Source organism: Leptosomus discolor, chromosome 2 (assembly GCF_034619465.1).
Source record: "Leptosomus discolor isolate bLepDis1 chromosome 2, bLepDis1.hap2, whole genome shotgun sequence".
NCBI classification, from domain to species: Eukaryota; Metazoa; Chordata; class Aves; order Leptosomiformes; family Leptosomidae; genus Leptosomus; species Leptosomus discolor.
The window spans coordinates 76,471,462-76,498,712 of record NC_141392.1 but is presented as its reverse complement, the minus strand read 5'-3'; the positions used below and the strand labels follow the sequence as shown (position 1 = coordinate 76,498,712).

At 36.4% G+C, this 27,251-nt stretch overlaps 1 protein-coding gene across 1 annotated transcript in view; it reads right to left on the bottom strand.

Moving 5' to 3' along the window:
- Positions 1–27,251, bottom strand: part of AK9 (adenylate kinase 9) — a 71,282-nt gene that overhangs the window by 24,816 nt on the left and 19,215 nt on the right. The window contains exons 10-18 of the mRNA XM_086460453.1: positions 25,411–25,550; positions 25,147–25,327; positions 24,555–24,699; positions 20,523–20,656; positions 19,702–19,858; positions 15,711–15,819; positions 15,214–15,278; positions 1,274–1,480; positions 168–286 (exon numbers count right to left, since the gene is read on the bottom strand). Coding sequence (XP_086316579.1) covers positions 168–286; positions 1,274–1,480; positions 15,214–15,278; positions 15,711–15,819; positions 19,702–19,858; positions 20,523–20,656; positions 24,555–24,699; positions 25,147–25,327; positions 25,411–25,550 — 1,257 coding nt within the window. The remainder of the gene's footprint in view (positions 1–167; positions 287–1,273; positions 1,481–15,213; positions 15,279–15,710; positions 15,820–19,701; positions 19,859–20,522; positions 20,657–24,554; positions 24,700–25,146; positions 25,328–25,410; positions 25,551–27,251) is intronic.

The window sequence follows — 27,251 nt, the reverse complement described above, 5'->3', positions numbered from 1 at the left end:
AGGAATACAATGAAAGTGTTCTTGAAGCATATGCTGACATTTATTCTGTAAGAAGGCTGAAACTGGATCATAGAAAATCAGGTGCAAAGTCTGACTTGTCTGGGGTTATGTTCAAATGGAAAATAAACGAGTTAAAATAAAAGCATAGACAAAGCCAGCATGCTTACTTCATCTTCATTTTCCTCTTCTTCAAATTCTTCTTCATCTTCCCCTTCAGCAGCCAGATCTTCTGCTTCCTCATCTAAGTCTTCAGCAGATAATTCCCAACCATGATATTTAAAAGGTTCTGAAAAGATTAATTTTTTTTTCTATTTCAGTATTTTTCATTTGGCTACACCAGAATATATTATCTTTGTCTATAAAAGCAAGCACATGTGTGAAAGCAAATCATGCCAACTGTATATTGCATTTCTCCTACTCATAGAACAAAATGTTCTCCCTGCATGTAGCAATTAATATATTACTTCCTCCAAAAATGGTAATTCTACTGGTCATTTTTTCATTGAAGTAAATTGGCATTTTCAATGGGAACTTGTACTACAAAAGTATTATACAAACCTGTTACTGTTGCAACTGTTTGCAACAGTTTTTTTCCTATTGTTCATTGGGGAAAATCCTCTGACAAATTTTCTTTTATTATAAAACTAGCACAATAGATATTTTGGTTAATAAAACACTTGCATTGTAGTAATGACAGGAAAAATGTAGTATTATTTATCCAGTACTCAAAATTGTTAGAGATTTGAGCACACAAGTGAAGAAAGGTAATTTTGAGCACACAAGTGAAGAAAGGTAATTTGTCAAAAAAAAAGCCTCAATACTGTAAAAATCCAGTCTTGAAACACAATCTGTGCAGGTGGGTAGATTAGATTATTACACACCCTGAAAGTCTCATTCACTTCAGTGAATATTGGACATTAGTGAACTTTGTTTTCTGTCCATTTCTCAAACCAGTATCCTGACATGAACAGAGAAAGCAAATAACTGGGGAAATGCTCTGTCAGAATGTTTGGGGAGCTATTATGTACATATTTGTAGAGCCATATATATATTTTTCAAATATATGTTTTCCCCACTCTTCCTATGTCTTAAAGGCTGCTAGCGTGCTTTTCAGCTCACCCACAGGACACAGCATGTCCTGTTCCCACTTCACGTGAGTAATACAAAACTGAGTATAACCTAACAATCCCCACTCCCAATATATTCATCATGCAAGGTCTCCCAAATCCCTCTTGGTAGGTTAAGTATAAATCACATAAACAGTATTACTTACTTTCCATAACCAGCACAGTTTGATTAAGCAGACTTTCTGGAGTTTGCTCAGCAATCTCTAAAACAACAACCTGAACTAGAGATGACTGCTTGATTTCTGACTCCACTGTTTGCCAGTCATACATGAAAAGGTCAATCTTCCTTTTGATTATTTCCATTTCTGGTATATCTGGAAAATCATCCTCTGCGAACTCAGGTAGCATGATTTCTGAAAAATCAAATAGTATATAGAAGGCAATGCTCCTCTAAAAAGTTTTGCATTTAAAAATTACCATTATGCTTTAGGGTTTTTAAAGTTTTCCTCAAATACGGTGGCATTTTTTTAAAATCCTGCTTCCCCCCCAATTATGAATTATTATATTACTAGTTTACAAAGACATTTTGAAAATGCCAAATTCATTCTGTTGATATCGTATACAGTGATGCTTCTCCAGGAAAATAAACAAGGTCAAATTACTTCACTGAATTTGCATGTGTTTTTTTAAATCAGCACGTAAATCAGCAAACAAATTTCTTTCTGCAAAGAAATACAAGGAATATATATTAATTTAAGAAGTATGATTTAATGATGAACCGTTTCTGACAGGCTATCCATATGGTCGTGCCTCATGTGGAACATGCCAATAGAGGAAGAAATAGAGAGTAGGAAAACTAGAATACATTGCAAAGAAGCAACTTCATGTTCTGACCTCGTTCAGGTTCAGTTACTGAAGCTGTTGTGGAGTGTTCAGGTGGCATGTCAGGTATCTGTTCTTTTCCAAGTGGATCATGTTCTCTTTACGTGAACAGAAATATAATGCACACTACTTGGTGTTTTCCCTCGTCAGCATAAGATCTTACTGTACAGATGTTAATGAATTAAATCTTCATTTACTCAAACAAAGCCACACAGATACATACAGATCAGCATGGCAAAATTGCAGAGAAAATAGAAGATTTAGGGGAAAAAGGAAAAAGAAGGGACTAAACAGAGAAGTCCACTTCAGTGTAAATATCAAGGATACGAGGGATGGTATTGAAGACTGAAATCCTAAATCGATAAAGGCAAAGCAGTGAGCTAAAACACTAAACCATGCAACATAAGAGTTCTTAAACAAATTACAACCAATACCTCTAACCATAACTAACAAATGAGGCAAGACAGGTACACAGAGATTATGATCCACCTTTTAAAAATGATCTGTAATGGAAATGTCTCGATTCCTGGACACCTAATGTTTAATCTTTGCAGAGATGCTGAACACGCTTTTGCTAGTTACATGAAACAGAAACTGTGGGTGTGAAACAGCTTGAAATTTAGATCCATTTGTTCAGAGAACTGGATTACTTCCATTTCACAACCAAGTCTGCAACAGAATTGAAAGAGGAAATTAATTTCTTCTGACTTTCAAACCTCATTTATGTGATTTAACCACTAAATCAGGCCTTTTAAGACTTATGAATGCATCTTTCCAATTGTGCATTGCTATAAATGTACAGAAATTAATGAAGAGGTTGTCTGTTACGTACTCAGAGACAATTTGGTCATGCATGTGTAATCAAAAATTAAAGTTTACAGCAGATAATGGCATAAAATATGCACTATATATCCATTAAAAATACACTGAATTTCGTAAAATAATTGGTGCCAATGTCAAAGAAAAGTTACTTTTCTCCTCATTGATAATAACTTTTAAAACTTCAAACAAAATAATACTTGAAACATCTATTTGTACTTCTGTCTTAAAAGTTGTTTTCAAATACTAAGTATTCCCAACATAAGTTAATCTGTTGAGACATTTTGGCTCTTCCCAGTGAAATGGTTCAGCATGCTAAAATTACTGGAAGAAATGGATACCACCTCTACATATTCTACTGACTGTAGGGAGAACCTGCAGGTATAGAAGGCTGAAGGTCCTCCCAAAAAACAGTGGAGTTGCATCGTACTTGAAATCACTCTGTTATTCACAGGATTCTTAGGAACAGCTTCTCCTACACTATCGGCAAAGCCCCTGCAAGCAGCAGCAGCCTAGGTTTACCATGGCTGGAGCATGACTTTGTGTGCTGTTCCCTCTGCACTTTCGCAGGGATATGCTTATAGGGATCCTAAGAACACACTTACTTTTTGCAGACAAAGGCATGCTATACCTATTACCTATAGAACCCAAATACTGGTGCTATGAAGCAACAGAGATGTATGTATGTGTGGAGTAATTCTAAGTGCCAACAATGAGATGCAAATGTGTAACCCATTTCTATGGAGGCTAGAAGTCACCCATAGTTATACAAGGAAAAGGACTGTGGATGTAAATCCCATCTCCCAGTCAATACACTCTAGGACAAGGAGTGTATAAATGATGAAAATAATAGTAATACAAATCTGAATGAATAAATAAATGATTTTTTTAAAAAAAATTACATCATGTCTTCCCTCTGTGGATACTTGGACTGACAAACTCTCAGAAAAATTTTGGCTTTGATGAAGCCATGCCTGCATACAATAACTTGTTTAATGAGTAAGGGAAAGAAAAGACTTTAATCTCTTAAGAAACATTGTGCAGAGACTTGTAGTGTCAATTGTTTAAGATCAGAGAAGTCCAAGCCTGTCTCCTAACACTGTCTCATGAAAAGTAAACAAAGGTTAGAGATTGAAAGAATGCATTAATATAAGTAAGAAATTCACAGGTACTACTTATGGTAAACATGACGAAACCATAGCAAATGCGTTGACATACTTGATGAGCAAAATAACAAAAGGATAGCTGCTTGCACTGCCATCCATTTTGCTGAAAAAGCCAGACAGAACTAAAAACTTGATAGGGACAGCAGACATCAAATTAAAAAGTTGATATTGACACATTAACAGAGAGAGAGCTACTCATTGGTTCCCAGGGCTGCAATTAATATCCATTTAGACATTGTTAGGCCCTGAAAGTCCTGAGACAAAGTTCCATCTCAGCTAGAAGAACATACAGAGGTGCCTAGATGACACCATCACCACCTTGTCCTTACTAAATCATGAACAGTCTCCAGTAGCAGTAATGTGGTGGTGTTGCTGCTATCCCCATTCCCTGCACTCATACAATTTTCAACCCTGATTTTCATCTTTTTCTTAGCATTTTTCTTTTATGTTCTGTTTAATAGTCAGTGCCTTCAGCTAACAGACAGAAAAACATTTAAGAGCAATGACTCAAATGGTCTGATATTACTATAAGATGGCAGGACTTACAGTGTATGCTGTGTTTGTGTCTTGCCAGAAACGAAGCTGCAAGAAAGAGCTTGAACTCCAGCTCCAGTGGATGGAGTGGTTTTCTGCTTTGCTATTATTTTCCCCTCCTGTTTTTGTTTCTGTCTTGTTTTGAGTTTGAAAGAGCAGGAACAGATTTTGACACAAGCAACAACACTTTCAGTCTATTCCAATGAACCTGTACTGGTTTTTACAAAAAAGGACCATTATGACAATTTTTCCTTATGTAACTTCCTACACGTAAAAAGGAGAGGTATTACTAAGAATGAAAGACTTACATAATGCCCTACATGTTAAAAGCTTTGACCATTTTCTTAAAAATACAAAACCCAGAAACATTAAAAAACCAGTGTTTTATGTTTACTCCCTGGCATTAAGCAGGCCAACGCTCACTATGTGAAATTGCAGCACTGTAACATTCGTTTTGTGTTTGCCCCAACCTGAAAAATCCAAACAATTTTTCTCTTTCATTAAGAGTTATATTGCCCTGTTACAATTTTCTTCTTTAAAAAACTAGTATTTCCTCCCAGAACTGAATGCCTCTCAATCTTCCCTTGTGGATTGTTGAAGAAATCCAGAAATGCCACATTTAATTTTCCAAAATAAAGCCAGATCACCAAATGCTGTTACTAAGTACAATGTAGCAGGATTTCAGTGATTAGATACCAGTAAGATTCAGCAGGAAACAGGACTAAACATGGTGGGCAGTGTAGAGGTGCTGCCTAACTTTTGTCTCATATGCTACCAACTAAAGCATCGTGTGGAAGTGTCAATAGCAGCTGGGATATGTGAGTGCCTGCAGGACAAGGAACACATCTAACAATTTTTTCTGACTTGGATCGCTAAGCTACCCATGAAGCTATTATATCAAAGGTCTAGATGTCTTCTAGAAGAAAGCAAGCCAGTGCCCTGACTCTAGAAAGTTAATTGCCAAAGAGCTAGATTTAGTGACTTCTGTTCTTTTGTCATCAGCCAAATTTAAAAAGATGCAGGGTTTCAAATACATGCCTCCTTTTGACATTCCTTCATGACTCACTAAGGCTGACCCCTTGCTAGTTTGCTACTTGTTGTGCCTAGTTCTACAATCCTTAATTCCACATATAAGGCCAGACACTTAGTATGGCAGTTTTGGTCACTGCAATGTCTACATCTCCTTATGGGCCTGGGTCTTAATGTGTAGGCCTCTAGAAGTATAGAAAATGTCTAGATACCTAGGGGCCTTTAAGAATTTTATTCTTCAACTTTTGAGGCTGCAACTTTTATTCTTTCAATACCCTCATTTACCTCTACTGTATATATGATAAACTGAGATTTGAAATAAATCAGGCGCTCTACGGCAACTCATACGCTGGCTCAGGGACCTGAGGGCATCTCCGGGCTTGGCCGTCCCTGCCCAGGCTTCTGGGGCTCCCCCCACCTGCCCACAGCCCATGACCCCCTGTCGGCGCCCCCCCGGGGCTGGCAGCCTCTGCCTCAGCAATGCTGCAGCAGGGCTGGTCTCCAGCTGCCCACAGCCCTGCTCGGCCATGGCTGACATCCCAGCCCGGTCGCAGCTCGTCGCTGTCGCCAGGGAGGTGCCCAGTGCCCAGGGCTGGAGCTGCCCTGCTCCTGGCTGGGGTGGTGGGACCGCCTCTGGCTGCTGGACCCTGTCCTGATGGCCAGGGTTACCACCTTCTGCTCCCAGCTCCCTGTTTCTCAGGCCCCCACAGCATCCTGACATGCTGTCCCCAAGATGAACTGAAAACTTTATTGTAATTGAGACACTACTAAATAACAGGTTAACAAATAAGCTTTTTGGCAACTATTTTTGTGATCTTTTATAACAAAGAATACTTAATGCATTTCACCTCCTTTTTTTTAATAGCTTCAAACAACACAACTATTAGACTGACACCTCAGTGGCTAACCTTCCTTCTGTCTGAATGATTATTAGTCTAAACATAAACCAAAAGTGAAAAAGGGCATATCATGAAGCAAAAACACCTTTGAGATTTCAAATAGTCTGATTTTGAATTAGAAATTTTTTTTTTCTTGAAAATGTTTAAGACATTTGCGTTTTACTAAACTACACATTCATTCCGTATACTTCATTACATTAATTATCCCCTGCAACGACATTTCTGTCTCTTGCTGTGAGTCTAAAAAGGAACATGAAAATACCTTCCTTTTCATGTACATTAAAAGATGTTGTGTAAATGGTACAATTAATTGCGTTGCATTCTGCAGTGATGTATTGCAAATGAGACAGAGATGTAGCCAGGTAAAACCCGCTTAAATTTGGGCAGCTCTAATGCATTATGTCATGATGATTCCATTAGGAACACAAATTTTAACAAAATTAATAACTAGGTTACACTATCTGCTTTTTGCACGTGTTATCCCTGGCACATTCACAGTAGAAATCACATGCGCTGCCTTACGAACCATGGCTCTATTCAAAGCAGTAAGTATGATGGTAATGCGTGCTGGCTGGATCTAGCCTTCAATAGATAATCTTTTATAGTTCTGCCCTTTAAAAACCTCTCAGTTCTGAGTAGGTCCTGAAACTTTGGAAACAAACAGGCAGAATAATGGATTTAAATGAATATTTGACAATGTTCTGAGACAGAACATTGAACATGGTAACAAATCCACTCTATTTAATAGAGTGCTTCCCATATGAACCTTAATCTCAAAAACACTTACAATTCATGTTACACCTCTCCTGATAGGCTCTACTTAGCAAATGATGGACCAGCATGCGTTCCAGCTTTGATTCTCTACTCTAGGCACATAATTCTATCTGATTACCTGTGTTTGAGAGTTTTCTTACTTAAAGAAACTTATCCAACAGTGATTATTACATACTTGTGGAGCTTTTAAATAGATTACACAGGCCTGAGTGAACTGAAGAAACTTTCCCCTGGGAAGAGGGGAGAGGTAATAAAAGAAAGAAGGATTACATTCCTAGGGAAAAGGGACTACCCAAAAATTGGACAACCCAAATATTATTTGGTTTTGGTTCAGGTATTAACCTTATTATGACAAAAATGTTGCCTCTCTGGCATTTGGTTTGTTTCAAACTGGGTCTCAGGGACAAAAAATATTGAAAATATTTTTAAGTAAGGCAGCGGTACCTTTGCCATTAGATTAAGTTATAATACCATTCTGTCTGCAGAGGTGATTTATGGTGAGAAGATTTTTTTTAAAGAAATAAGAAACATAGTCAAGAAAACTACTTAAAAAGACAGTAATGGTTTAAAAATAAATGGATCTAAAAATGCAAACACATTTCCTTCAGAGGAGGTGGCAGTCTGTCTAACAGTGCTGCTCTTAATTTCTTTTCCTTATCACAGAGGTGATAGGAAACAATCCCCCCCCGCCCTAAATCTGGAGCTTTCACAGGGAATGCCTATATGGCAATCTCTCATATTCTTTTGCTCTGTCTTCTTTGCCTTTACTGAATATAGTTACCATAGAGACAAGCAACCCTCAAAGGCTTTCTGCTCCCATGTTCTCCAAGTGAGTTGCTGGGGAAGGAAAGGCTTTAATATCTTTTTCTCCAGTGTTCTGCTAGTATTAGGTATTACTTGTTCTGCCCTTAGTCCATATTCAGCAACAAAAAGGATGAAAAAATCCTTCTTTCCTGCCAAAGCTGAGACAGAGACAGCAGAAGCCAGCCTGTCTTCTTCATTAGAGTTTGACTATCAAAATAAACAGAAAGGCAAAATGTAGGATAAAAGTGACGCTTCCGTTACTCAGAACTGATACATATTTCATTATGAGCATATTTTCATCTGTCTTTTTGAAACAGACAATGTAGTTTGTTTATATAGACTTTTCATTACTTACTTATAAATATATACTGACAAATAACGTTCAGCATATTACAGTGAAATGTACTTAGTAGATAAACTTATATTGTGTGTATTGATTTATGCTGTTTGGAAAAAAAAAGCAGTTTGGTTTACAGATTAAGATGATTCTTTCTAATGCATAAAAATGTGTATATTTAACAACTTGCTATTTAAAATAAAATAAAACAATTTATGTTGGATTTATTCCTCTTTTGAACTTTAACATATTCTAAAACTTCTAGTATATTTTAAAAACTAAAGCAGGCTGTGTCCATTAAAGATAAGTTGCCTTCAAAGCATTTTTTGAGAAAAGGCTGCTATAGTATTTTGTGTATCTTTTCTTTAGCTTATGGTTCTATGGAGTTCCACATGCTGCAGAATTTTACCTTATATCAAACAGAAGAAAACATGACTCTGCGTGAAATCTAGCAAGCTGTTAACAGGACAATGGATGACTAAGGAAAGTACAGGATATATTTTGTTCATTCACATCCAAAGTTAAAATCCATTCCTATTTTTCCCAAGATCCCTTGCCACAGGGAACTGACTAGTAATTTCTGATTAATGGATACAATATTAATTTTTAAATGGTCTGTAGAATCAGGGTTTGTTAAAATCTCATGTAGGTGTTTGTGAATATTGCAATGTGATTATTTCCTAGTTTGTTGGGGTTTTTTTCCCCCATTTTTTCCTGGTATTTTCTTCTGCCTTTTTTTGGTGGGGGTGTGTCACAATCCATGAGAGTGAGTTTCTAAAGTTTTTCTTCCTCTGATTTCCCTCTCTTATGACTTCATTGTTTAAAGAGTGCTCATGGATTTCTGAATACAAGAGGTTAGTTACGTCAACCAGCAATTTCAGCAATGCTCACTATATTTGTTACTTCTGTAGTTCTCTGTACACGTTTATTAATTTGGTATTTAGGCAGTAGAGGCAATACTGGGATTTTGTTGTTTTCCAAAGTGCAAATACTTAGTGCATTATTTTTAACATCAAATAACAACATGCCTTTAATTGCATTTGTGTTTGAATAACTTGAACCTGACTATTCCATTATAAACTTCTTTAAAAGAAAAAAGTTAAGGTAAGGAATGATATTTACAGTCAATTTTCAAATATAGTAAAAGCTTGCAGAAAAGGAAGGCATACAAATCTTGATACTAGCAAGAAAGAGATATTATATATGCCACAAGGCCAACCTGTAGATTCTTCTTTATAACCTGCAGAGTCACTGGACTGTTTCTGGGGCATTTGTTCAGTTTCAGGTGGAAGCTGCTCATCATTGTCCCCAAATTCTGTGGGCACAAATAGAATCATTAGCAACTTCAACAAACCCATGATGGAGGCATGATGGAAGCACTATAGAAATAGAGATATTTTTGGATCACACTGCAAAACTTACATTTGATCACCTGCAAAAAAGGAGGTTGTTTAATACTCAAGTATTGCACACTGACCACTGACTATCTGATCTGTGGGGAAAGGTAAACCATCTATCAGATGCCACATGACGGTGAATAAAGTGGAGAAGCACTTTCTTTAATTCAGTGCTTTTACGTAAGAATATTTTTCATTCATTATAATCTATGTGTTTAACCTATGCTCAAAAACAAGACCTTGCAAAAGAGCACACTTGGTGTTCTACAGAACACCTCCTATTGGGCAGAAGTGCCTCTGACTTGAAGAAGGTCTTGTGCTCCTGAAGGCTGGTGTAATTTTTCCAACTGTATCAGTTGGTCAATAGAGAATATTACTTCTTCCTACAAGCTTATCTCCTTAGGCCATTGTTAGAGAAATGAAACGCCACCAGTACATCCCAAGTTATGACTACCCAAAACTCAAATCATATTAAATAAGAATGCATCTTAAAATCTGGAATTATGGCATTTGTTTTCATGTACATTTCTCTTTTTTGGGGAAAGAAACCACAAATATAATGGAAAGAAAGGTTGGAAACATTGAATTTCTCATTTATGCAGCATCAAGGAACTTTATCTTGTAAACAAGCATTTTCTTCATATACGGTTAGCAGACAAAAACCCACAACCTTTAGCATGTGTCAAATTGAGAAAATTCTTCACTTCATCTAGTTCTTTATTCCCTTTTGATATATACAGGAATGCAGTCAAGCAAAATGAGTTTTGATGCTCTGTAATAAATAAATCAAGAGTCCATAATATACACAAAGAGGAAAACAACATGCAGAAAAGTATGTGCAAAATGGAAGACGCTTTATTAAGGCTGTCAACACGCAAATCACAGACAGTTCCAGAGACTTCAATGGAGAGAGCTGTGGCACAGAAGCTTAGCACGTCTAAATTTTTACAGTGTGGCTAAATACTTAAGAGATTTCATTTACAAGACTGGTGCTGGGTAGGGTCAAGGAAGACAGATGGACAGACATTAAACAAATTAAATTAAGAAGATGTTCTTTTTCTTACAGATATTCAGAAAGTGACAAGAGACTTGAGAGAGGCTGATAGCTCTAATCACAGGCTTTTGTTCTTTTTTTTTTCTGCAAAGGAATGCATAGCTGTACTAAACCAATATCCCTTAACCTTTATTTCTCTGAATGTGAGACTAAAAGAATTTAAGAACTGAAAATATTTGGGATCTAATTGAGAAAGTTGTTCACAATCTTTCTATTTCAAATTTTGAAATTTCTCTGCCTAAAATGCTGTGATTACAGGTATTAGAATGTAATTATCATATCTGGCTTATGAAGGAGGGCAGAAAGTGGTTTTGAAGCTCATGCAACTTTGCTCAGACTGAACAAACTGTGAAGTTAATAACCTACAGCTTTTTTGAAGTTTGTGGTACAAATAATTTGCTATCCCTTGTCTACAGATTAATAAACTGTCCTTGTTCAAACTCTCTCACTGAAAAGCCTCCAGTTAGAGGCAGAAAAAAAACAAATCAGGACGCAAGCCAGCCAAGAAAAACAAAGGAACTATATTTAGAGGCTGTAGGACTGAGCACACAGCAACTGCCTGGTAAATGTTATAATTACAATTGATTCCAAAAAGCATTTCTCTTGAAAGACTAAAGAGAAAATGTCCTAACATGTACAGGTTTAATTATTATTATTATATTTAATTTTTGTTGTTGTTTAAAATAACATCCAACACGATGATAACAATAAAAAAGCAGGAACATAAAATAAAAGCTAAAGAGATGGGTAGTGATTCAACCCTCCACCATCTGAGCAAGGGGGTGATATCAATATTAAAGAGTTTGTAGCAAATATTGGTATTAACTGCTGTGAAGGACCAACCATGGGAGGCAACGGCTGGAATCACCAGCTCCAGCTACCCATTTATTTCTTGCAAGAGCTTCTGCCCAAAAAGCAAAAGTAGCAGAAGAGACATCAGTGAAGATGGGGTTGTACCAACACACCACCCTTATCTGCTGAGCTACTGAGGCATAGGCATACGTGTGCTCTGGTTGAGTTTGCTGTGAGAAGGAGGTAATGTCTGGCAGAAAAGCAAGACTGACAACTAAAGTACAGAAAATTAAGCCTTAAACCATGGCAACTCTTTGCTCCAGTGGATAAGTGGGATATTTTATTCCTGAAACATGGCAGGAAAGAAATATGTCAAGTTTTACTTCAGGAAGATTAGAATGAACCCACAGATCTACCTGAAGCTGTATAACTCTTCTACATTGCCTGAAATATATTCTTATGAAGTCATACAGCTGTGTGTTAGTATAAATCCATACTCATGCAAAGCTGCTGCAAAAATGTTTAAATAGAGTAAGAAATTCCTGAAAATTATTTAAGCTGAAAATAATTGTGTCAAGGGACATGAAAAAAGATGTGGGGCTATAATTTTCAGCTACACACTACAAGCAAGAGCTACCACATAAATTGTTTTGTATACCTTCAACAGACATTTTCAGCATCCTAACTCACTTAAATACATTTGTTAAATTTAGCCAAAGTCTCCTTCTCCATTTACTTTCACTCTCCTTAAGACATGTGTAAGTACCTTGCTCATTACTGGAACCATTTTTTCCTTTTAAACACAAATGATATTACAAATTTGAGTATGTTCAGTCCTGAAGCAATCCCAGTTACTTCAATGTCCCACTGAGGTTACAAAAATCACAATTATTGAAATGCACATTTCTATGTTTATATAGAATAGAATAGAACAGAACAGAACAGAATAGAATAGACTATTTCAGTTGGACAGGACCTACAATGATCATCTGGCCCAACTGCCTGACCAATTCAGGGCTGACCAAACTTAAAGCATGTTGTTAAGGGCGTTGTCCAAATGCCTCTTAAACACTGACAGGCTTGGGGCATCAACCACCTCTCTAGGAAGCCTCTTCCAGCATTTGACCGCCCTCTCAGTGAGGAAATGCTTCTTAACTTCCAGTCTAAACCTCCCCTGGTGCAGCTTTGAACCATTCCCTTATGATATGAAAATTGAGACATTGAAAGAGCATGATTGGGGCTCTGGAGTATTTTTCTGAGTTTTCATTTTTATATCATAACTACCATTTAAAAGAAACCCCAAAACTGTGAACATACCATTCATTTATATTTTTGTAAAGACATGTCACGTGGGAGAAAAGCTGCAGTCCATGTGCTGATGGCACTACACGTGAAATAAAACAGATGTCAGGCTAAGAGCAGCATGACTGAAGTGTTTTGGTGAGTCAGTATTTGATTATTAAAATCAAATGTAGGTGTAGGAAAACATGATTTTCTCTGAACAAGGGCTTATCACGTATTAAGAGCACAAGTGTGTATATGACATTATTACTGCTATCATTAATAATTGTTGTTTTGATGTAGTCAGATCAAAATGAGTTAGATATTCAAAACTAAGATGAACTTTGAGACAGAGATAATAGAGTATCTGTGTAGAACCCTTTATATTTAATACTTTAGAACTCCTTCACTTTGGAGAAGAGCTATGTGTTTTACTAGAAACTATAAGAAGTTATAATGTAGAATTTTTTTAATGTTTATATATAATTTAAAGAACTCTACAAAGCCAGAATATTTTTTTCAGAGAGTAGGTGGAATGTTACCTAATTAAAAATTAAAAGCATGTTAACATATTCAGTCTATCTTATACTACCTTTATGACTTAGGCCTTGTTATATATAGGTAAAATGAACGCCAGACTGGATAATGAAAGAAAGCATATGTGAGGCATATGACAATACAGAACTTAAGCTTGGCCATAACGTTTTTTCTAGAGAAACCGGTATGTTATGTTTGAAAGGAAGTCTAGGCTCCCACTGCTGAGAATTAAAAAATAGTGGTAATTCATGTGCTTCAATTTTTAATTTCAGCTCCAGGTCTTGGGTGATAAATTAGGGTATGATGGAGAAATCTTGAGATCCCATAGCAGAGGAGGAAAATACTCTGAAGTCCCCGACCTAGTTCTTAATGTAGAGACAGATACTCATGCACGGTACTGCATCTTGACAGCAGATCCCAGTCAGACAGCAACATTCTTCTAAGAAAGCAGGCAGCGATTAAAGAAGGCAAAAAGGAAAGTACAATCCTGAAACATTTTTGACTGTTGACGTTCAAAAACGTTGAAACTAACTGGAATTAATTCTAAACCTCGACTCAACTGACAGAATTGTCTGAGGTGAAAAAAACAGCCTATTTGTGACAGCTGGCCTGCCCCCAAAATCTCACAGATTATTCACTCCTGCCTAGGACAGTTATATTTTAATTGCTGGAAACAAAGTATAGCACAATTCTGATACAAAAGTAGGATCTTTACGGGAAATAAAGAGTGGCTAAACAAAAATAATATGTGGTTCTGTCAATACAGAAAGAAGCCAAGTAAAGTCTTTACCCAAAATGTTTTATTAATATCGTTATTAAAGGGGAAACCTCATGTAATACATGCAATTCCATTATTTTTTATGTTGTTCGGTTATGTTATTAAAGGCTCATTTCCATAAGCACAAAGGAGGGGAGAAACAGTGACAGGTGGGGGAACCCCAATAACCTAATCAGAACAAACATAACCTTGACTTGGCTCCCCTCAGGATCATGAAGGCATTGTCTGGGTGTGAGATCTGTTGAGATGAGTCAACCAGAAAGGCTGTCCCTGGCTGAGGGGGATTAATGCCTACAGGGTATGAGATTCATTAGGGGATGCCAGCAAAAGCAGTTTGGGATTGAGAGAGACACATAATATTATGAGGCATTTCTGAGAAGGACCAAAGGCAAGGAGAAGGATGGATCAAAGTGGATTGGGGAGGAACAAGCGTGGGAAATAGAGTAAGAAGAGGATGAAAGGGGAAACGGGAACACATGCTCAGACTCATTACTGCATGGTCCTGGGGACATGGAGCTGCAGCAGCCTCACCTCTAGTGGGCTACTGGATTCAGCAATTCATAATATATGTTAAGAGGGCCACTCCTGAAATAATTTCCTTACCCCTTTAATTGCTTCAGGCTGAGCTTCTTGGAGGAAGAACAGAAAATCAGAGAGTTTTGTGATTTTCTTATTAGCTACTGGCTAAGTTTTAACAATGTTTTCTAATTTGTGAGGGGATACAGATTTTTTGATGAGTAGTAAGTTCCAATGCAGTTAATAACCCACTTAGAAAAGTTACTAGAAGAGATAGAGAGTCCTGATCTTCGGATTTATTGAAAACCATAACTGTACTGGCTGATTTAATACACATCTCTATTCTGTAAGATCCATTAAGAATGACACAAAGAAATGAGTGCCTGAATCAGTGAAGGAAGCAAAGACAGTAATATAAAGTAATTTTTCCAGATGCTGAAAGTAAAAAGGAAATCAAAACTGTAAAATCTGCATAAAAAACAAATTGCTAAATGATTTGAAAACACATAATTAGATAAAACAGAAGTCAAATGATACACACTTTTACCTTTGTCCTCAGCAGCCTCTCGAGATTGATCTTCCTCTGATGTCAGCATTTCTTGCATTTCTCTTCTGTAAGTAAAATATTATTCGTCTTAAGACTTATATAAATACTACTGAATCATGTTGCAGGTAGATGAAATGTAAAGTAAAGATGTGGAAATATACCATTGGGAACTGAAACATAATTTGAGTCGTACAAAATAAAATAAAGTATGTTTTATCATCTAAAATATTATTGCCTCGTCGCATCAAAAGGCTGGACTAATGAAAAGCTAATGAAAATGCATTTAGCGAGAAAATCTTCTGCCCCATATTTACTGATCTAAATCAGATATTCCTCAAAGTTAACACATACAGGATTATTTTCTACACATCACAACCAGTCTTAGCGTACTGTTTTAGTACATTTGTGTTCATAAATGCACTGATACCTTTGACACAAAGTAAGACTAGAATTTTCTTGTGCTTACTTTATACATTCAGATACTATGAATATTTTACCTTACTTCTTCTTCTTTCTTTTCTAATGCTTCATCTGTTAGTCTTTTCAAAATCTTAGAATTAATTTCATCCCTATTTGCTGAGTATGTTCTGCGTAGTATACAGACTCCTGCAGCACAATTACACAACAGTAATGAGTTTTATGTATCTGTATAAAAATAAAGTCATTTGAGTTAGGGAAGTTATTTAACAAATTATAGACAACTTCCCTACTTCTTTTTAAAGCCAAGAAAAGGCATATATTCCACTGAAACGTTATTACCCTGTTGCTTTCTAAGGTTTTAGAGCTCTGCCTTCAATTTCAAGCACCTAATAAATTGAGTCTGGGATATGGGAAGGTTATGATGAAGGCTATAAGGGGAGGCAGCACTGAAAGGATTTATCTTATATTTCCATATATCATGCATTACTCTGGCATTTATTTTGTTTGTATGTGTATGAAGAAACAAATGGTAAACACTGAAATAAAAATATGAAGAATTACATACCTATACTACTACAGCTGGCTGACAAAAATGAATAATATGCTGTTCCTACTAGGAACTCTGCTGACTTACTTACTTTGGTAAATAGGTTTATGATACATGGCTGTGTGGCTGAAATCCATTTCCATCCGTGGAGTACAGCAGTTTAGACTAGTTCAGGGAATAGTTTACAAAGTAATGACTCAAAACACTGTGAAAATGTAAACTCCACAACTACATTATTATTTAAGTGACAGAAATTAGTGGGAATCAAATAGAGTTAATGCAATTGCCCAAAATGAAACAAAATAGCTAAATTCAAGGAACCATACCCACAAGCAAAAAGCTACACTTTTAGCCAAACCCTAAAGCAGACACTATGATCTTGTCTCTTTCACCTCACTTTCCTCACATTTATTTCTCCCATGTCGCATGTGGTAATTGTCATCAACTAACATAAAATGTACTTTTATCTAAATTTGAACTGCGAGAAACATATTACTTAACCGTTAGGAACTTTGTTGATTTGAAGCAGATGATTATTTTGTGTGAATAAATATATTTTAAACCAATACTTTCAATTAAATGTATTTTCGAAAAAGGAAGGGTGAGTGAAGGGAATCTTTTTAAAACGTAGTTGGCAAACTCATCTTTAGATAATTCTGTCTCGGTATTCTTCTGCAAAAAAGTTGTGAGAGGTGTCAGTGGCTTTGCCTGGTGGCCCAGGCATGCACTTACCCATTTTTGTGTTTTCTCACAGTATTATGAAAAGCATCAATGCCAAAGAACAGTAATTTACTTCACTATTTGGAATCCAAATTTCATTGAACAGAAGTGAAGCAGCTTTAACTGCAAAATTATCACATGCAGAACATCCAGAAGAATCAAATTTATTGTACTATAACTAACCATTCTTTCTTCCTTGGGTACACGAGAAAGGATTCAATATTGTTTCATTTGATGAAGGATTTCAGTATTACTTGATCAAATTGAGTAAGTGACCTGCAGGCCTTTAGAATAATGGATAATAAATTACCAAAGTCCGAAGCGGCTGACCTGAGAATATGTGCTACTGGTATTAGCCAGAAATAAGCTAGCTTGCTCATGGAGCAGGTTTGTAGGTAGCTCACCTGATTCTGGCTGAAAGGACAACGTTCTGCAATGTCCTGTTTTAATGCAACTGGAAGTCTGTTAAGAAAATCTCTATGCCAGTATTATATTTCACTTCAATTTATTATGATAGGCAACAAATAGTATGAATTGTATTCAATTTACACATGACTTGTTTCAAGTTTTATGTAAAAATATGTGGTTTATCATTTAAAGCATGTTAATTCATTTCCTTCCACCAGTAAGTGAAACTTTGAAGAGAAATAAGTTGTCATTGATTCATTCGAAAGCCTGATACAACTCCAGGCATAAAATTAGGGTATAGACTCATTATCATCTCAAATACATTAAAAATGGGAGTGGGGGCTTTCCTTCCAAGGCTGAAATCTACTTATACATCGGGACAAATGGGTTGTAATTAAGAAAGCAGTCTTTTTTGCTATGTGATATAAAGACTGTAGTGTTAGTTCAAATAAAGGTACCATTAAATTTAAATTTCATGAACGAACTCTCTAACTTCTATAAAAGGCTTACACTTATTCTTTAAAGAATCTGCCATCTATCAGACTAGGGAAACAGAAGGTGATTGCACAGATGAGATGGCTACCAAGAGTATAAAATAAATTGTTCAGATTATAACAAGTAATTGAGAGCTAGTTTTTGAGAACTAGTGGGAATGGCAGAAAAGTGTACATTGCAGGAAGGAAACACATCATTTGAAAGCCCTGAGAACTCTTCATTTGAAAGCCTCTGCTGTGGACTCTCAAGTTCTTCCCTTACTAAAGGAAAAAAATGGGGCAGTTACTATTAACCAGTTTTCAGCATGATTCCCCTGAAGAATTATCTATTCCCAAAGTGTCTGATCTAGAATAAAGCCTTTCAGGGACAATGAGACAACCTTTTCTTTTATCCAATTAATTCACTAACTAGTTAATTTCTGAGAAGTGAAGAGAAAGTTAACGTAATTCTGAAAGCATCTCTCCCACCTCAGTCCTCTCCCTGCAGAAAAGGCTAGAGCTTGACTCCTGCTGTTTGTTATTTAGTACACTGTATTAACACTACATTACTGTATGCCAACTACATGAATAAGGTACTTTTTGTGGTTGTAAGAAAGGGCGATGCACTGTGTCACAGAAGCTAGGTTTATGAACATTTCAAGTGCTTCAAATATCTGGGAAGCAAAGATGAAGCATGGAAATGCGATTTGTCCTTCAGTTCTTTCAGGAAGTATCTAAGATGAGGTCTTCTTGAATGATAGGAAAATACAATTTTCTCACAAACAATGGATCTAGAACTTTCTCATAGAAATGTTCAGCCTGTATTTAGTCTGTATACCATCTCCAGCCACATGGGAAGACTTATAGTTACGATGTTTAAGTTGTTACAAAATTTCAGAAAGCTATGTGAATAACTAGTTTAGGTACCCTCACTGAGTTGCGAGGACGAGTAGCTGATAAGATTACATGCTTCTGAAAAGCCTTTTTTTTTTTTAGTAAGAAATCTGTTCTGAGTAAACTGTGTAACGTTGATTTGCTCAGGTTGATTTTTATATTCAGGGACAAGGCTTTGAAAAGCTCTCTGGACTGATTCTAGTATCAGCCAGATACTGAGCTTTCTTGAAGTTTCTACTCCTGAAAGGCCTTTTGATAATGGACTGGGTTGAACAGGTAATGATCAAACATCGCCACAGGGCAATGAGACTTGTGGTGTGGTGTGACTCAAGCAGGCATAATCCCTTAAGAAATGATTTTGTAGGCAAAACTTTTAACAGTGTAAGAATCTGTTCAGTTTTTCATGCCTGCTACCAATGGTGTAGCTTGAAATCTTTGGTGCTTGAAACAATAAAGTAAAAATCCCTTCCTCTGAATTCAAGGGTAATAAGCGGGACAATCTGGATAAGAAGTTGCTCAACTTTTTTTGACCCCAGGATGGGGAACAGGATACATCTGCATACAGGTATTTTCCTCTCCTTTTCTCTCAAGCAGAGAAAGTTCATATCTATAACCTGATTTTGCAAGTGGGGAAACCAAAAGGCAGGCAGGGAAAATGGACTGAGCGCCACATTGCAAGCTAGTGGCCAGCCAGATGCAGAATACAGAAGTTTGAAACTGCAATAGTCCAGTGGTATTTACTGCTGATTGCAAATAGCAGGAAATCATAAATAGGATTATAAATAGGATGAATTTTCTTTACTGCTTTTGTAAAGCATTTTTGTTTTCAGCTGTGTGCAATTCCCTTAATCCAAGTCGTAAGGAATTTGGAGTATCCTTTTTGATTCACTGGATTCTTCCTTCTCTAGAACACTGAAAACTTATAAATGGGACATAACTACTAGTTTTTCTTATAAGTGTGCTTTATGTACAGACATTAACACAGAAAAAGAAAAGATTAAGTTTCATTAATGGACATTTACTAACCATCTTGTTCTGTATTCTTCAGACAGACAACAGTGTCAGGCAAAAGTCCTTTTTCTGATAAAGCTGACCAGTGATCTACTGACAGAGGGTAGTTATCCACCACCCATCCTCCTTTTTGTGGAGCACCAGGAAACCTGTCTTTGTTCTTCATCATAAGCTGTTATAAAATGTCAGGTTCAGTAACATAAAAAACTAAGATAGTCTGCGAGCTATTCAAAAAGACTGCACAATACAAAATGATTTTATAAATGTTATGTCTTTTCCCTATTGTCATTTCAGGTCAATAGAAAGTAAGACACTTATAACTTTACATGTCTGCACAAAATAAAAACATTTTAAACAAAAAGAGATTAATGTGCCAGTGATTTTTTAAGGTTGCCTATAAAGTTTCAATACTTACAAACCAGTGAACAAATTAGACACAATTCAAGATTCTTGGTTAAACCTTCATATACAATTGTTTTCAAACACTTCTATCTGGTGTTGAGCTCTTTAATAGTGACTAAAAGTATAAGAATAGGGAAAGCATACAGTGATACTTCCCTCAGATAATTCTCCCAGCATTTAACAATTTGTAGCCCAGGTACTTTGCAAGACAGAAAAAATTTGTACATATACATATATATATTAGTTCTCAATAGATTTGTCTTTCATGATCTTGCTCAGTCTCTGCTCAATCCTATGTAAGCTTTCAGACTATGTGATATAAACTAAACTGATCTTTCAAATGGAAAAACTAAGAACATATATCGATAATGTATAAACTGTTACAGGTCGCTCTTAAAAAAATGTTCTTTGCTATGTAGTACTTGTAGTTTTACCTCTGCAATAGCTCTCTCCAGTACTTCAGCATATATTTCAGGTGACAGTATAACTTCAGAGACTGATGCACTTTTTATGGCTTCTTCTACCATCGCTTGAACTTCTGGGTGGTCAGCAGTTACCTCTGACATTCCTAACAATACAGATTTTTTAAAGTGCTTCACAACATTCTGAAATACTTATTTCCTCTGGTCAGGAGTAACTGCTAAGCAATTAAATCCAGCCACTTCATAATTACAGTGCAGCAGTCATATTAAGCAATATTACACCGTCATACTGAGAAAGAATCAAATACCAGTTCTTCTGAATGCAGTTCTAGAGGGTATTTCATAAAGATAAGTTTTAAGATCTTGGTTTGCTCTCTCATTACGAAAAAAATCCTTTCTAACTGTACAGTATGTTCCACCACTAAGTGAAATGTTGTTTCAATATGAATGGTATGACATTTGTGTACTAGAACAATTAGGCACCTGCAGCATCTGAGAATTTCCTTTGATTTGATTTCTGATTCCTAAATCAAAAGGTTGACCAGATTAATTGAAAAATCAATACAAATCATAGAACAAGACAGCATATTGTCAACAATCAAGAAGCCTGCATTTCCTAAGATGCACAAAAAGTTCAAATTGGATCCATACTTTGTCATTAATTGCTGACAGAACAGACTATAATTGTTTAAAAAATTTTTAAGGAACACTCAGAGTTATTCACCATTTACATACTAATTTTATAAATCTGGTGAAGAATTGTTTTAAGCAAGTGCAATATCTACTATGTGAAGTGTATAATTCGGAAAAAATGCCATATTAATTTCTGTAAATCTGCCAAGATTTTTCACTGATTGTGTTGATACTTGTTGTATGCACAAATTTACACATTATCAGTTTATTTTTGCCAAGTTACAAGCTCCCTGGGGAAGGGACAAAGTGTTTCCCGTTCTGCAAAAAATCTCAACCCAACCCAGACCAAAACCAAACAGACTTTACAGTTATGATAGCTAAAGATACTATGTTCTACTTCTCCAGTTCAAGAAATAGATCTTTCTTTAGTGCTTTCTTTAGTATCTTTTGCTGGCATAGAATGTCATAAAAGGAAGAATATAATTGAAGGAACAAATATTTTTCATTAAAAAGACAAATTTGTAAAAACTACCTCAGAATCCACATTTATTTAATTTCCATTTTAGATCCTTATAAATATATTTCATTAATGTCCATTAATTGGATTACCTAATAATCTAGGATTAATCTAGGAGCATAGGAGGTTCCATATTAACATAAGGAAAAACTTTTTCACTGTGAGGGTGACAGAGCACTGGAACAGGCTGCCCAGAGAGGTTGTGGGGTCTCCTTCTCTGAAGACACTCAAAACCCACCTGGACGCGTTCCTGTGTGACCTGCTCTAGGTGGTCCTGCTCTGGCAGGGGTGGTTGGACTAGATGATCTTTTGAGGTACCTTCCAACCCCTAACACTCTGTGATTCTGTGATCTATCTTTTTTGGTTGAGATGAAATATCAGTCTGTTCTGTACGAAAAAAATACTACTAGTTGTAAACCATGGCAGTCTTACAAACATATTTCATTTGTTTAAGTATATTTCAACAGGTTATTTAAAACCTAGCATATTTTAAGTTTCTCATATTCAAGTGGCAAAAACTAGTACTTCTGAATTCAGATCCTTTCTTCACTTATTTTTTTGTTTGTGTGTGAATTAATACCTATTCTCTTTATCTATCAAAAAATTCTGAAACAATCGTATGCTATAAAAAGATATGTAAGTGAAAATACTAACTATTTCATAAAAATACATGCTTAGCTCCTACAAAGGTCAGTGGGAGGTTTTTTCCCTTGTACACTAACGTGGTATTAATGGGTTAGTATCTTTCAAAATGAACCATTTCAATTTATGTTTCTCAAAACTACAGTATCAGCAGGAAAAAATTTAAAATAGTCCTACAAGGGTGAGAAAAAAAAAATCAATCTTTCACTTTTTAATTTGCAAGACACTGCAGGCATGGAACGACATGCTTAAAATAGCGAAGATTTACTTTTTACTTTTTTGGATGATGGCAGATTTTATAGTAGTCCCCTCTTCCAAGTTTATTCCATCTCTGGTTTTAGTGGGTTCCTCAGAGTCACCTGCTTCTTTGACACTACTATGTTCTTGCAGGTCTCCTATAGTTATGAAATTGTATTAAATTCATAGAAAACTAGATCAGTAGAAAACCCTTTTATACAAATACTTCACCACAAAATCCATCTGACTAAATCAGCTACATGTCAGCCTTCTCTTCATCTGCAGTCTCCCGATCTGTGCAATCTCCAGTACACCTCCTAGGAATCACAAGCACTTTTCCAGCCCTAGTGAAGGCAAGACTAGTACCCATCAGCCTCTGAGACACAAATGCCTCTCAGTAAGCATTACCAGCTTTTATATGCCTATTTCTTCCCTTAAAAGAGATCAGAAATATGACAAAAGCCAGAAAAGAGTTTAAAAATACACAAGTCCTGAACTCTTCTTCAGTTCAACAGATTTGATACTCTCCCCTGTTTCCCCCCCAAGCAGAACAATATGGTTCTGTTTGAGTTGGATGACATCTGAGCACATTAATAGCCTGGGACCTTCTGAGTGTGTCTATGTTACCTTTTTTAGTTTGAATCAGAAGAGTATGTTCTAAGTGAATCTCCTGATCCTTCCCATGCTTTGGTGCACACGGCAAAGCAGTCTCGGAACATGCAAAGTAATTGATTCTTTCCAGATGCGTATTTACTAAGCTGAAACCATTAAGTGTTCATCCCATGAGTTCACAATACAGCTAGTCTGAAAGCCCTCTGGGCATGACATGGATATTGAGTCCTTAGCACCAACTGCTGCAATCTCCTGAAATACTCTGACAGCAGACGGAACCACTGCGGACTTCAGTGCAGTTTCATAGCCTCACCCTCTATCGCTGAACTGGACTTGGGAACATTCAGGACAGCCAGGGGGCCATTTAACTAATTAAACTGATATATGTCTCTTGCATAATTTTTAGTGATTCTCTGCAATTCTCTCAAAAGGCAGAATTTACTAGGCAATTAACTAAATGATTTCATTAGGAATAGAAAATATTTTCTGGGATAGTTACCTCTAGATCTAGATTCCAGCTTTCAAAAATATTTAATTTCCCATTCTGAAGCTGTCTTACTTTCTATGACAATTTACATCCTTCATATGTTTGTAGTTCTGTTGCAATAAAATTGCTTGAGATCTCCAGTGTTATTAATTAGGTTATAATCCATTGAGTAAGTCAAATACAGTGCTTCCTTGCTTAGTTGAATAAGGCAAAATGGCCTGATTGTCCATTTGAACCATAACTAGAGCTAACTGGAAAAGGCAATTCTAATTCAATGGAAAATTTTCATTTCAAAAGAAATATTTTGGAAAAAAAACCTGCTAAATTTCCTGCAAAAATAAAATCCAAATTTTGTTTAAAAGATATTAAACCCCATGCTATTTTCACCTTCTCAAAATATTTTCTGAATTCATCAAGCTGAGAAAACCCAGGCAGCTTAAGAAGTCTAAATGTGACCAGAACTGGAGAGTCTTGTGAATGTGCCATCTGAGACAGCATATTTTGAAGGCTGCTTCCTCAAAAATGGAAAATCTGTAGATTGTGGTTCACGTCAGCCTAACTGACAAGCTCCTTTCTTGAAGAAAATTTCAATTTTGCAGAGATTTAACTTGTCAGAAAGTCATTCAAATAGGAGGTTTCCAACCAGTATCAGTCAGAACCAACTTCTTCTTTCAAAAAGAGCTCAGAAAACTTTCTTACATTTTTGTGGCCCTCAACTTCAGAAGATTTCTATATAATATCAAAAATACTGAATTTGACTCATCTTCCTTTCACTGCATGTTCTTTTAGTTCATATTTAATGCACAACCATAACAACTTATGTAACATTCTATAAGTCAACGTGACAGCAATTGCTTCAGTTAAATAACCTAAAGCAAATAAAATAGCTTCAAAGACCACGGAAAACCTCATTCACCTGATTCTCTTGACCGTTTTTCTAATTCCAACCTATTTTTCACTGCCGTTATAGCCTTTTCCACTGTATCCATTCGCACTTGCTCAATGTTTTCTTCTCTCAGTTCTTCCATATGGGGTTGAATGAGTTTGGCCATATCAAGAACCTAGTGAAATTATTTGGAAAAAAAAAAAAATCACAGAAGAGAATTATAGCATCTGATCCAACCTCTATACAATAAAATGAATTTGGACAACCTCTGCAAATTTCAGAAAAATTTACATATAATTCAAGTGCCAGGGTTTTTTTTTGTGGAAAAAATTATTTCCAATTTGCATTTACATTTAATTATCTTAGATACAAGTAAGTTATTTGTAGTATGCTAAGACAAATAACTGACACATAAATATTTGTCTTACATAGAGGGTAAATAAAAATGTTTTTGAAATTCAGCTACATTTATATAAATGAATTTCACTAAATTACTATTTTTCCTCTGTAATCCATACGTTTGCAATGTGTATGTTAATTACACAACAGGAATAAGAATGTGCTTAACCGATTCCCAAGCCTCAGCTGATACCCTTGTTACATAAGACATTTATAAACCTACCTTTCCTTTATATTTGTGTGCAATTAGGTTACAAATAGTTGTTCTTCCAGAAAATGGAGGACCAAATACTAGTACTTTACAAGGAGGAAGTGGCATGGGTGGTAATAGGTAAGGCCGTGGATTTAACATAAATGTTTTCAGTGCCTCTGGGGATGACAGTACGTACATTTTACCTAGAAAACTTAAAACAGAAGAGAGGTAATAGGTATAGAAAATTATTGTATAAAATAGAAATAAGAATAGAAATTGTCAAATTCCACTAACCTGACAGCCAAGTCTGGGTTTCCCATTACAATATCACCTTCCTTTAGAGCCACAGGACATGCTTGCCCCCACCTGCTTCTACGCCATCGATACCTGGGCGCTATTAGTTTGTAAGATGACAGAACCCGGAAAAGTTCATCCTGTTCATTAAAACAGCAATAACAGCATGTGTAATTTTTGTCTGAAGATACATATACCTTGTTCTCAGCCTTTTTTGAAGTATTTTATTAGAAAATAAGCAACCCTAAAAAGAAAACCATATCGTACTTTTCAGAAAATTAAAAAAAAATCATATTTAAGAATTGTAGGACAATTTTAAGGAGAAAATATTTAGTTTTTCAATTTTATTTAATGAAATTAGTACTTAAAATAGTTCCTGTAGGCTTCATTTATTATTTTCAGAAGCTTAAAACAATAAAGAAGTACAAATCAGCCAAAGACAACAGAAAGTGGACAAGATTTCTTCTAAAGGGGATGAAGAAAGGACCACAGCCTTTGAGGGGGAATAGCAAGGCCAAAATATCTTTTTTAGCATGAAGAAATATCACATGATAGGAGTAAGTTTAACAGACATTTTACAGAAGGTGAATAGTGAGTGAATCCTAAAGTTTATGGTGACTAAATAATTCAGAATAGTACAGACAAGTTCTGTCTGTGAAGAACTTCAGAAGGACCTTCAGAATCTAGGAAACCAGGCATTAAATTAGCAGTTTTACACAGAAAATGATGAGTTTGATTCATTGACTGTCACTACTCAGGAACAGATCTTGGAATTATAATACATACTTCCATGAAAAAATTTGGTCAACAACTAAGAGCAGTCAGAAAACCAACCTGAATATTAGGAAGGCTTATCAAAGAGAGAATAGAAGATAAAGGTTTATTTTTTTACTATATAAATCCTGCCCTCATCTTTACTGCTATGTGCATTCTGCTACCATAACCTCAAAAAGTACGCAGTAAAATTGGAAAAGTTTCAGAAAAAAGTAATATGGCTGATCAATCACACAAAAAGATTTTAATGTAAGAAGAGGGAATTGGGTGATGCAGTTGCCAAGCCACTCTCCATGATATTTGAAAAGTCATGCCCATTTTTAAGAAGGGCAGAAAGGAGGACCCTGTGAACTACCTACCTGTCAGTCTCACCTCTGTGCCTGGGAAGATCATGGAACAGATCCTCCTAGAAGATATGCTAAGGCACATGGAGGACAGGGAGGTGATTCAAGACAGTCAGCATAGCTTTGCTAGGGGTAAGTCCTGCCTGACCAACCTAGTGGCTTTCTACAATGGAGTGACTGCATCAGTGGACAAGGGAAGAGCTACGGATGTCATCTATCTGGGCTTCTGCAAGGCCTTTGATACGGTCCCCCACAACATCCTTCTCTCTCAGCTGGAGAGATACGGGTTCGATGGGTGGACTGTTCAGTGGCTAGGGAATTCGCTGGATGGTCGCATCCAGACAGTAGTGGTCAATGGCTCAAAGTCTAGATGGAAAACAGTGACAAGTGGTGTCGCTCAGGGGTCTGTACTGGGACCATTAATGATATTGACGGTGGCATTGAGTGCACCCTCAGCAAGTTTGCTGATGACACCAAGCTGGGTGGTGCAGTCAATATGCCAGAGGGATGGGAGGCCATCCAGAGGGACCTGGACAGGCTGGAGAGGTGGGCTCAGGTGAGCATCATGAGGTTCAATAAGGCCAAGTGCAGGGTCCTGTACCTGGGCCAGGGCAACTGCCAGTATCAATGCAGGCTGGGAGAAGACATGCTAGAGAGCAGACCGGGGGAAAAAGACTTGGGGGTAGTGGTGGATGAGAAGCTGGACATGAGCCACCAATGTGC